The sequence below is a fragment of the Ictalurus furcatus genome, chromosome 3 (genome assembly GCF_023375685.1).
Source record: "Ictalurus furcatus strain D&B chromosome 3, Billie_1.0, whole genome shotgun sequence".
Lineage (NCBI taxonomy): Eukaryota > Metazoa > Chordata > Actinopteri > Siluriformes > Ictaluridae > Ictalurus > Ictalurus furcatus.
Window position 1 is genome coordinate 19,914,907 of NC_071257.1, and position 12,654 is coordinate 19,927,560.

The following is a 12,654-nucleotide window of genomic DNA, read 5'->3' on the forward strand; positions in this document are numbered from 1 at the left end:
TTTTTGCTGTGTTTTGATGATACTTTTAAAGGATTTTTAACTGAAGACACTGAAACTATTATTCTGCTGTTTTGCCATGTCATGTGGCCAAGCATATGACACGTGCTTTATTACAACTATGGTAAACTTTTAATTATTTCCAAAAATATAACTGCTTGTTCTGTTATACAGTAGGCCAATATTAAGCCAGCCATGAAATAGATGTCAAATTTGTAGAATTGAATGTAGGAATGCCCTTAAGTGGTGTGTCTCTTCATGCATGTTGTTGTCAGTATGCTTAAGAGACTATCAAACACTGACCGAAACTAAGTAAATATGGGGAAAGAAGGGTCTGATTAGAAAACAAATACAGCCAGAAGCAGCTGTTCTCAGACTGGAGATGAAATCATAGACTATTACTGCTGCTTTCACAGTTGTTCCTGGCTACAGCTTATCGTATATGAATCCTAACTTGCTGAACTGCTCATTCGTTTGACTGGAACAAAGTATTTCAGCAGAGTAAAATGTAGTGTTACATGCAATTCAGTGTGACACAAGGCTGCATTTTAAACAAACATTAGGTTCTTAAGAACATAAAGAGGTCGGCCAACTGCGTCACACAAGGTTGTAAATCAGCTGAACCTGCTTGGATCACTTATATCTTATCACTGCTCTCGATCAACAGGAGAGAAGAACTCATTTGTTTTTCCTACCTGATGAGAGCGAGACGTTGCAGAATAACAGAACACAATATTTGGGCCCAATGCCTTTAATCATAATTATACTGAGCCAAAAAGATGATATATTGGGACAAAGAAACATGCAACTAAATGCAAATATAATGCAATTGTCAGGGCAAATACACTGTGTCTTTATACTGTAACTATTTACACTGATAAATGTATATGCCAATACAATTATATGCAAGTTAATCCATACTCGGAGGTGATGACCTCTTACACGTGAGGAAAACAAAAACAGTTATCTCCTCTCAGTCAGACTGTGTGACAGGCATTCTAATGACATGGATTAAAACTTTAATCCAACTGACAAAGAAAAATCCTATTATTCTTTCTTACAGAGAACTAGTTGTTATCTGCTGTTGATTTAAAGAGAAGACAAGCATATTACATCCTATTACATCACACTCCCAAATTTCTCCATCTGGGGGTTAATAAAGTCTTATCTTATCTCCCAATCCTGCAGCCAGGATTTGTCTGAATGTATTACCATACCAGATAATATCTGTGATTCACACGCATTTAAGATCTGCCTGGATTATGCACAATACCTGTGCATCTTGTGCTGAGCATAGAAAAGCATTTTCAAACAGTGTTGTGCTCTCGAGAGGGAGTGAGTACTTTGTAATTGTTTGTGTATGATACGAGCTGCACAGTGTTTACACCAAAAGACCTGTTTTTATGTGTATGAAATCACTGGGGCCTGACGTCTCGCTGTTATATGACCTGAAACCATAAACAGCCTGAAACATTGTAAGACAAGTCTTATCTGGTGACAGAAACGTTTATACCAAGAACGTCTGAATGCATTTGGTATATGAATGTAGTTTTCTTCAATGTAAACCAAAACTATAAACCCTTGCAGCAAAAACATGTATAATTAGGAACATTACAATAGACTCCTATTTCACCATGGTTGATGAGAGGATCTGATTAGTCAACAGACAAATAGAAAGACAGACAGGTCCCCCTGGCTGTCAACGGGTTGCATATCTTATTCTCCATACTGCTATTCATACATATATTTACTGTGACATTCCACAGAGATAAAGCATTTTCCCTTAACCTACTTTTTTTGAGCAGATTCTATGATTTTAAAAAAATCTGAAAGTGGAGACCATGTTTTTACAAAGTGTTGCTGGGTCTTGGAAGATTCAGGGGATTCATTAGTTGGTCAAATACAAGAAAATACCTTCTTTTGAGTAACAAAGGTAAAACAGGTGATATGCAGAATATATTAAGGACTATGCAAAGCATGGCATTACAATTTACATTTTGTCCAACAAGAAATGCATTATGATGTTGCACAAATTTATAGACAAGGACAGGACATGCTATTTCTTGCAATGACGGAAACTCTTGACGGACAGATAATGTATGAGTAACGGAATTGTGGCTAGTTATCAGAGCAGTTTTGGCTTTTGAATTTATTCTTGTATTCTAACCAGTGAAAATATATGGGGTTAATTAAACCTGTAAATGGTGTACCCACCAATTGGTCAAGATATTCAGTCATTCATACGTTTTCACTTGCCTGTCTTAGTTCAAATCTAAACGCAGCCATAAAAGTCTGAGACTAAAATGTAACGTTTCCAAATATATGTATATATGTGCATTTAGTTTATGCTTCTTGCATACAAATAATGTGTCACATGATGAGATGAAGCACACTGTATAGCATTTGCAAAGCTCCAATTCATCTAAAGGGAAAATGCCCAATTATCAATTACCTAGATTCCAGCTTAAGATTGCTGATGCTATTAACTTTATCAGATCACAATCTTGAACATACAACAAAAAAATGTTTCACAAGTATATATAAGATCACTTTTAAAACTCTTTCCCATACCCATAATTTTCAATTATCACAACTCAAACCCTTTCCCCACTTTCCCTGGCCAATGCTGTTTGGAGTGCAGTATAGACTTGTCCAACCCTCCAGTTTCCACCATTTTGTGTCAGCAAGAGATGGAGCTGCCTCTGAATCAGTGGTCAAAGTAAAGCTATCTTGACCAGGCAACCATTTTGTTTTGGTCTACCAGATATAGCCACCATCGTCCATTTCCCCAGTCTCCTCCTCCTCTTCTTCAGCCTCTTCTCCAGTGTCTGCTTCTTTTTCCTCCTCATCCTCCCATCCCACGCCACTGGCAAAATCCCCTGAGTAGCCGGCCACTTCATCTAAGAAATGCAAAGCAAAAGTAGGGAAAAAACCCCCAAATGTTCTTGTAATATTTAATGAATCTGCTGTTTACTTTCCTTTCAGCTAAACATGATTTCAGCATAACAAAACAATCTCCGCAAATCTACCACAAACTGTGCAATTTCCTTCTAATTAAGGCCGAATTAAAAATCTAATTGCTTACACTGTGGCAAATGGCAAGCATGTGCGTTTAACTATTAATGAAAGCCACAAAGAGTGTCTGGAAGGATGCAGAACGCATTGGTAACATCCATTAAAGCAAAATGTGCAGTTTACTAAAGGAAGAAATGAGAACGCTTCAGCTACCTGCTTGGATACAACAAATAAGCCCTGTGGCTTTGACATTGAGCATTTTAATGGCTATTTTAAGCCCAGTCAGTGTATTTGTTCTTATCACCTGCAGGTCCATCACAGCCAGTAGTAATTAATCTTACAGACCTTTATTTCAAGTGAGACAACTGCTCTTTTGGAATGGTAATGAACCTGGTCTAATGAATGTAACACTTGGTCTTCTGTCAGAGGAGTGACTGATGGTTTTGTGTATCTAAGCCCTTGCAACAAAGGAGGCCTTGTGCTCTCTGTACGTGTGTTTGTGTGCCTGCACGTCGTGTGTGCTTACCACAGTCAGAGTTGCCATGGATTCTGGAGCCCATTAACTCTTCTCCATGCTGGTCTACACACCAGCATTCCTCCTTGCTTTGGTCACACTGCAGCTTCCTATAATAACCATCCTCATCACAGCTGGGGATATATGCACCTATCATGCCAAAAACATGCATGTTCAGTTCAGACGTGTCATGATTTATGTTCGATTTCACATAATTCTTCAATCCAATTGAGCATTGCACCACAGCAGAGATTGCAAAGCAGTCTTAGTTCTGCAAAATAATCAGTCATGCGCCCGAGCCAGATGACAGCAGTGTGTTGGGAACAACCTTGAGAAGGACTTTCCAACTGATTACTGGATGTAATTTTTTTTCTGAACAGTAAAAAAAAAAAATCCTGCTTATATAAATACTCATGAGAAAACATGTTTTGCTAGTTCAGGGCAGCTTTGAAAGTTGTGCCTAAAAAAGCCAATGATGTGTATTTTAGGAGACAAATCTGCACTGTGGTGATGATGCCAGCTTGTGGCAAAGTGTCAGGGAGTATGCGTGTGTTTGGCCACCTCTGGCCGATTCCTGCATCTGCAGTATGTCCTTGGAGATTCCTGCTGGCAGCACTGCCCACTGCCAGCTCTGATCCATACTAATCCCCATGCCTGATTAGCAGCTAATCCCAGCCTCGTGCTTGTCATCTGCTTAATGAAACTCCTACAGCATCTCCTCTGTGATGTTTGATCAATCTGTCCTTTACCTAACTTATCCAATTCTCGCTGTAGCCCTAAGCTTCTGTTTCTGCATTTTGCTCACTTATTCTTCCCATTCCTGGGCCATTCCATATCGTTGCTTATTTCACTTATATTACTATTTCATTTTACTCAGGTTGTCGCTTTCCTTTTCCTTCCTTCTGTCTGGTTCCTGGCCTGAATGTTTTTTCCCCGTGAATGTTCATACGTACCTGGCTTCGTTTTGGCTCCTTCCTGCATTTGGATCCTCTCTAACTCAGCCAGGCAGGGAGGCTCTGAGGAGCAAAACAATTATAGCATTAGAGGGAGGCAGCTTGCTAATCTCCTCCGGCCAAACCCTGAGCTCCTGCACCAGCCCCTGATGAAACTGCCATTCATTTCCCACTGCAGCTGCTCTATTCAATCACACACCAATATATTTCTTTTCACAGAGATATTGATTGATAGACTTTCATAATCCTGTGTTGGTACAAATTCAGAAAATGTATTAACAAAATACAGCAATGACAATACTGTTAGCATAATCACTTACTATATTTTACTTATTACTTTATAAATAAAAACTTTCCTCTAGTTCCAGAGTGCTATAGGCAACATAAACACAACATAAAAATAGCATGCATAAAATCCTGCAGATACAGGTCAAGAGCTTCAGTTAATATTCACATCAATTATCAGACTGGGGGAAGAAAACATGACCTCAGTTACTTTGACCATGGCATGGTTGTTGGTGCCAGACACATGCTGGTTTGAGCATTTCAGAAACAGCGTCTCTCCTGGGATTTTCAGGCAAAACAGTCTATAGAGTTTGTACAGAATGGTGAAAAAAACCATCCAGTGAACGGTGGTTGTGTGGGCAGAAACTCCAGTTGATGAGAGAGCCTGGAGGAGAATGGCTACACTTGTTCAGGCTAACTAGTCTACAATAGCTCAACTAACCACTCTTTGCAACTATGGTAATCATAAAATCATCATAAAATCAGGATGCACAACACATCGAACCTTGAGGCAGATGGGCTACAACAGAAGACCACATTGGGTTCCATTCCCGTCAGCCAAAAACAGGAATCTGATGCTATAGTGGGCACAGGTTCACCAAACTGGACAGTCGGCAAAATTACGCCCTGGATGGGACGCTAGTCCATTGCAGGCCCCAGTGTTAACTAAATATCAAAATTATATGCCTATATGAGTAAAGAATTCAAATGAATGAAACACTGTATATGGGAAAGTACTCTTTCACACTATTTGTCCATTTGAGTCCGAATCAGAGTAAACTGATACTTTTGGTTTGTTTGGTAGTTGGTTTAGTTTAGTTTCATCCATCCATCCATTTTTTGTACTGCATAATCTATAGTACACAGGGTCACAGGGAGCCTGGAGCCTATCCCAGTAGACTTGGAGCATGAGGCGGGGGACACCATGAATGAGGTGCCTACCCACTGCTGGGCACAATCGCACACACACACACACACACTCATTCACACACTACAGACAATTTGGAAATACCAATCAGCCTACAACACACATCTTTGGACTCCGAAGCACGGGAAGAACATGCAAACTCCGTGCACACAGGGCGGAGGCAGGAATCGTGCCCCCAGCCCTGGAGGTGCGAGGCAAGCGGGCTAACCACTAAACCACTGTGCCCCCTGGTTTCATGATACACATAATTAAATTAACCAAGGAAAAAAACACTGGCTGAGAGGTATGTAGGAATAAACAAGGTGTGATGTCTTCATAAAGAAGCTCATGAGAGGTGTAACGGACAAGCATTTGCCCTATCGTTGTGAGATTGTGTGTTTGAATTCTTGTTTGAAGCCACATTCCAAGAGAGCTGTCAATCACAGTGTCTAGTCAAATGTCTCCGAGCTCTTGTATGTGAATGATGGAGGTTAGTGCTTTCTTCTGAGTGTGTTATGCTGCCCTATGATGAACAGCATGAACAGCAGTTCGAAAAGATGCAGTTGACTGGCTTCATGTGTTTTGAAGGAAACATGTTAGCCCTCCCCCTCCCCGGCTGGTAGCTTTTATTGTTCTTAATGCACTGCACTGAAAAAAATATTGGAGTGAAAAGTGTGGTAACATTTTCCATACATAAAGTCTTAGTAGATCTAACTAAGCACATATTTAGGTAAGGTTTACATGGCAAGAAGGATTACTCTCATAAAAAACTGAAGTAAATTTAACTAGCAGTTTTCTTTTACTAGTAAATTTTACTCAAACTTCAGTTAAATGGTGAACTATTGTACAGACAAAACAAATAACTCAACCTTTTGTTTCTTTAAGTAAATTGTACGTATTTATTTCATGCAAGAAAATGTAAATTAATTACGTAAATCTCTAGGGCTGGGAGATAAAACTGTATTTATCAATGGTACAACTTTATTGGTAACGACAGAAAAAATGTTCAGAATAACGCTCGATAAAATGTAAACAGACATGAAGTTTGGTTGCATGAACAACCCTCAAGCTTGTGCTGATCATAAACAGCGATCATAGATCATAAACAGCCTATCGTATGCCTTGATAAAGGAGTGTGCTACGATTGACAAGCAAACAACCAATAACAAGATGCGTATCTGAGGGGTTCGGTTGCGTCATCGCCATGTGACATCAGAACACATGCGAAAATGAGTGCAGAGCCTGACAAGGAGATTGTGAATAAAAAAGGACGTGTCAGCTCACCAGTGTTGCAATTTTGGGTTTTTTTTTTGTTTCTTTCCTTCTGACCAACATCAGAACACCATTGTGTTTAAGTTTTGCCAAAAAAAAACAAAAAAAAAACCCATCCCGGCCAAGTACGGAGAAACAAGCTGTGAGAGACTTGTAGTGCGCATGCGCAGTGCTCCACATGTACACACAGTGCATAACTGACATTTTGTTTTCTGTTAAAACGTCAGCTCTGGGAAGGACAGTGAATTTCCTCAGAGCAGGAGCTCGACTCGTCAGACGCTGACCTCAGCACAGTGTTATCCGGAAGTAAGTGTTAAAGTGGAAGTTTTATACGAGGCTAGGCTAACTATGCTAACAGGCTGAACACAAACCAGAGCACCAGGAGTCCCATTCTGCGCTATAATGCAATGTTGATCTCCCTTAAAGTTTGCCTTTTACATTGCACACATTTTGTAACATTTTATTTATTAAGTTCAAGGGTTTCTTAAACGCTTTTTAAAATTAATTTAATCTTCATATAAGATATGAGAGATGATATTTATTTAAATTCTATTTTGTTTTTGACTGTTAAAACTAAAATTATTTGTTGTTTGCCTTAATAAAGTGGGTCAATTAAAAATACAATGGGTAAATTCAAACCTTCTACTGGACTTCTACTGTATAAAAAAGAAAATATTTTATCAATAATTATCGATACCAAATGATATGAAACATTATATCGTGATAAATTTTTTAGCTGTACCGCCCAGCCCTATATCATCCTTACAACTTAATGGACACTAACACCTTAATGGTTCATAACTCCAATGGTACATGCACTTACATCAGCTTTCATAAAGACTGAACTCACACATACACAGACAAACCATGAATGAGAAAAGTAAACTAAGGAAGCTGTACTGAAACACTAGATCTTTCAAAACATTTCATAATACAATAGCCAGCCAACACAAATCAAGAAATACAGAAAATAATATTTTTTGCTTCCATAATTCTTAAAATGTCATCAGTATGAAGTTCCGCAAACAGAAATTGAGTTCAAAAACCACACCCCCACAATAGGATGCAATCCATCCATTTTCCATACCGATTATCCGACACGGGGTTACGGGGGAGCCTATCCCAGGGAGCTTGGGGCACAAGGTGGGGGACATCCTGGGCAGGGGGCCAGTCCATCGCAGTGCACAATCACAGTCACGCACACACAGAGCAGAGGCAGGATTCAAACCTCCAACCCCAGAGGTGCAAAGCAACAGTGTTACCCCAGGATGCAACATATTTCACTATTTCACCCCCCAGTAAAATATATTTTTAGCAACCTATTTACATTAATTAATTTAATTAAGAGAAGTTTTTCTGCAAGCATTTAAGTAATTCTAATAATTTTTGTGTATAAAAATCACACGTTTGTTTTTGTCACATTTACTGAACCCCTGAATCATTTTTGTTTTCAGTGTAAAGTTTTTATATGTTTACCTTGTTTTATATTCATTATTTTATTTGTGCAGGTCAACAATCATTCCTCTTTTGTGCTGAAATTTCTTTTGTTTTTTCCCATGCTAATGGATAACAAAGGAATTTTATATGTGTGTAACCTCATGTTTATACCCCAAGAGGAAAAGAACATGGTTTGTTTGTATTTATTTAAAACATTCCTTATGAATTCAAAAATTTGGCCACTTTTTTTCTAGCGAAAATACTTTCATACAATCATTTTAGCTCATTTTTTATGAAGGCTGCTAATATACATAAATGAATCATTTGAATTAATTATTAATTCCATGATTAATCAATCATTCCAAATGTCAGATCACTCACACAGAAGTAAAAGTCAAGGATCAGAGCTCAGTGTGATCTATGCCAGGAGAGGTGAGAATGCTTAACCAGAATCAAATAAAAGGAATGTGTGTGTGTCTGTGTGTGTGTGTGGGCGCGTGGTGCAGAGATTCTTCTCTGTGCCGTTTCTGTACTGGTGGGTGGAACATATGCTTGTTTTTGTAAAACAGTCTCATGCTACTCTATGGCATAGGCATGCCCCCCACCACCCCGCTCCCCGACACACACACACAGAGGAATGAAGAAGCAAGCTAGTGTTAACAATATGCATTATGCAAAAACCACACACTAATACAAAAAGGGATTTCCCCTCAGCAAACCCAACACTGCCACCCACACACAAAACACATGCTAATCTTCACTCACATGAACCTCTGTAGTTTTCATCCAGTACAGATTTCTTGAGAAGCACAATGCATAGGCAGTGGAAAAAGATAAATGGTTCTTTTTCTTTTCCTTAAACAAACAAAATCTCTGGACACCATAATAAAGGCCAATGCAGCGCATGTCTCCCCCCTCACTCGCGAAACTGTGTGTGATAAGAGTCAAAAGCTTTGGATTACTGTAATCCAAGCATCCCACATATGGTTGAATTCCAATCTCAAAATTTTGATTACATTTAGAAAACCAATTAAGCCTAATCCAGTGCAGCTTGAATGAGTTCTGTCAGCATGAGGGCTAAGGCCAGTGACGTGGCACCAGACTCTTAGTACATCACGTTTGCTCATAAACACTATATTTAAAAAAAAAAAAAAAATCATACCACTGGTATATATATTCATAGGCATATGCTTTTGAAACATTGACTGCCATCAGAATATCTTCCTCAAATATAATTGATTTAAACAAGATGATATGAATCCAGTGTTCAATAAATTTATTTATTTATTTATTTTTTTAAGTGGCATACAAAGGTGACCACAATATAAAACTGCTGCAGATGCAGGCTTTGCAAAATTTAGAATTAAAGATTTTAGCACCTGTATTTTGCATTCATTCCTTTTTGGTTTCGAAATGAAAATGGGAAAACATTGAAACAACTTTTTATTTTATGTTTATTTTCAATTTTAAAATACGTTTTGAAAAATCAAATATTGCTTCATTTTTCATCGTTTCTAAAAGATGGGATCAACATACACTGATGAGCCAAACATTATGACCACCTGCCTAATGTGCTGTTGGTCCTCCTCATGCCGCCAAAACAGCTCCGACCCACTGAGGCCTGTGGACTCTACAAGACCTCTGAAGATATCTGGCACCAAGACATTAGCAGTAGATCCTTTAAGTCCTGTAAACTGTGCAGTGGAGCCGCCGTGGATCAGACTTGTTGTTCCAGCACATCCCAAAGATGCCCGAGCGGATTGAGATATGGGGAATTTGAAGGCCAGGGCAACACCCTGAACTCTTTGTCATGTTCCTCAAACAATTCCCAAACAATGTGTGCAGTGTAGCATTGTGCATTATCCTGTTGAAACAGGCCACTGCCCTTGGGGAATACCGTTTCCATGAAGGGGTGTACCTGGTCCACAACGATGTTTAGGTAGGTGGCACGTGTCAAACTGATATCCACAATAATTCCCAGGACCTAGGGTTTCCTAGCACAACATTGCCCAGAGCATCTCAGTCCCTCCACTGACTTGTCTTCTGGCCACAGTGCATCCTGGTGCCATCACTTTGTAAAAGAAAATAGCAGTCAGACCAGGCGAACTTCGTCCATTTCTCCAATGTACAGTCCTGATGCAAGTGTGCTAATTGTAGGAGCTTTCAATGGTGCACAGGGGTTAGCATGGGCCAGTCTGCGGCTACACAGCCCCACACACTGTGTTGTGAAACAATCCTTCAGTAACATAAAAATTTTCTGTGACCACAGTAACCCTTCTTTCAGTTTGGACCAGAAGGGATAGAGTTAATTGCCCTTGTGCATCAATGAGCCTTGGGTGCCCAATACCCTTTCACTAATTTGTGGTTTGTCCCTCTTCAGACCATTGTTGATAGATACTGCTGAGCAAAGCACCCCACCAGCCTTGCTGTTTTGGAGATGCACTGACCCAGTTGTCTGGTCATATCAAATCTCGCTCAGGGGTTCACGTCTGTCCATCCAACACGTCAACTATGAGAATTGACTGTTTGCTTACCGTCGACTATATCCCAGACCTTGACATCTGCCATTGTCACGATGTTTGACATTGACAGCTCTCATAATGTTTTGGCTCATCAGCATATGCAGAAATACATTTAGGGTGATTCAAACGTCTTAAATGGCAGCACCTGGAAAATCCTGCTGATTTCTTCAGCCACTGTCTCCCTCTTGCTATTTTTAAAAAGTACATAATGATCCAATTTAGCAGTACATCAGGCATTAATAGCAATCTTTAATCTTCCCAGTAATTGCTGATACACATCTAGGTCATTCAAGATCATACATTAATGAGGAAAAACTAGCAAAGGAAAAATACAGGAGATTTTTGTAATATTTTTGTTTTAAAGCCAAAAACTGTTTTTAACAACTCCTTTGCTTTTTTTTCATTTTGAAATGAACAATGAATGACCACAACATACATGGACCAATGACATACACCCTGATTTAAATTTCTACTTTTTTTTTTAAATCACGATGTGACAATTTTTGACATGCAGTGAAGATTTTTAAAGAGCACCTATTATGCTTTTTCAGATATTACCTTTCATGTATTTTGTTATAGAACTGTTTGTAAATGTAAAAAATCTGCAAAGTTTCAAAAATCAAAGCGCATGATAAATGGAGTTATTGACTCCCAAAAGAAGGAACCGATTCTGAACAGCTGAAACAAGTTGTTAGTAATTCCAGACTTACTTCCTGTACTAACCTACGTAGGTTTGTAACAAAAAACCCATCTCTGGTCTTCATTGGCTGCTCGGTAACAACGTGTACTTTGACCCACTCTCAAACACTACAGTTGAGGTTCCGTCCTGAAAGAGTTAGGTTCATGTCTAGAAGACATTGTTTTCTGTGCTGCGAAAGAAAAAACACTTTGCATAAACTACCAAAGGATGACGGTGTAAAGCGTCAGTGGATAGAATTCATTTTTAAAATGATACCACAGCAGTTCAACTCCGACCTCCGTTTGTGTTCCCGTCATGTTACTGATGACTGCTTCTCAAATCTAGCTGAAGTCAATGTGTGATTTGCGAAACGATTATTCATTAAAGACCCACTTTAAGTGGACCATCTTGCGCTTCTGGATCACAACCTGTAAGTATGATTAATAATGTATGTATGTATTTTCTACAGAGTGTTCCAAATGCATGGATTTGTGTTGTATATGTGTACAGCCAGTGCACAGCTGTTAGCCTTTTAGCTGTTAGCCTCTGCTAACTGGCTAACTCACGTTATTGTCAAAATACATATAAACTTACCACTGAGAAACGTCTTGTTCTCATCGTGCTTGCGATGCTGGTTCGGGTTGACCTTCCAATGATCACTATCGGACTCGTACTCAAATTAGTAAGATAAAACCGACGACATTATTACAGAGCTTTAGATATGGTGATGGGCGTTTCCTGTCCGACACGCGCTGTAAGCTGTAGACCGATCACAATCACAGACTGGGACATCTGACCAATCAGAGCACAGTAGGCTCTCTGAAAGGAGGAGTTTATATTGAATGGATTTCTGAACGAGTCGTTTGTGATGCTGGGAAAAAAAGGTAATGCTGCAATGTAAATTATGAGAAAGTTAATGTGTGTTTTGACCTTGGATGCATGTAAACCTATAAGTATATGAGACCTTTAAAACAAAATTAGGCACATTTAAAAACCATAATAGGTGCTCTTTAAAAAATCTAAATTTATGTTTATAGTTCTTTGATAAAGCCCATGGCAACTGTATTTACTTT

General features: G+C 39.1%; 1 protein-coding gene across 1 annotated transcript in view; it reads right to left on the reverse strand.

Moving 5' to 3' along the window:
* Positions 1-580: 580 nt before the first annotated feature.
* The window catches only part of spock2 (SPARC (osteonectin), cwcv and kazal like domains proteoglycan 2), a 32,743-nt gene continuing 20,669 nt past the window's right edge, over positions 581-12,654 (reverse strand). Inside the window, exons 8-10 of the mRNA XM_053621302.1 lie at positions 4,480-4,542; positions 3,539-3,676; positions 581-2,897 (exon numbers count right to left, since the gene is read on the reverse strand). Coding sequence (XP_053477277.1) covers positions 2,755-2,897; positions 3,539-3,676; positions 4,480-4,542 — 344 coding nt within the window. The 3' untranslated portion in view covers positions 581-2,754. The remainder of the gene's footprint in view (positions 2,898-3,538; positions 3,677-4,479; positions 4,543-12,654) is intronic.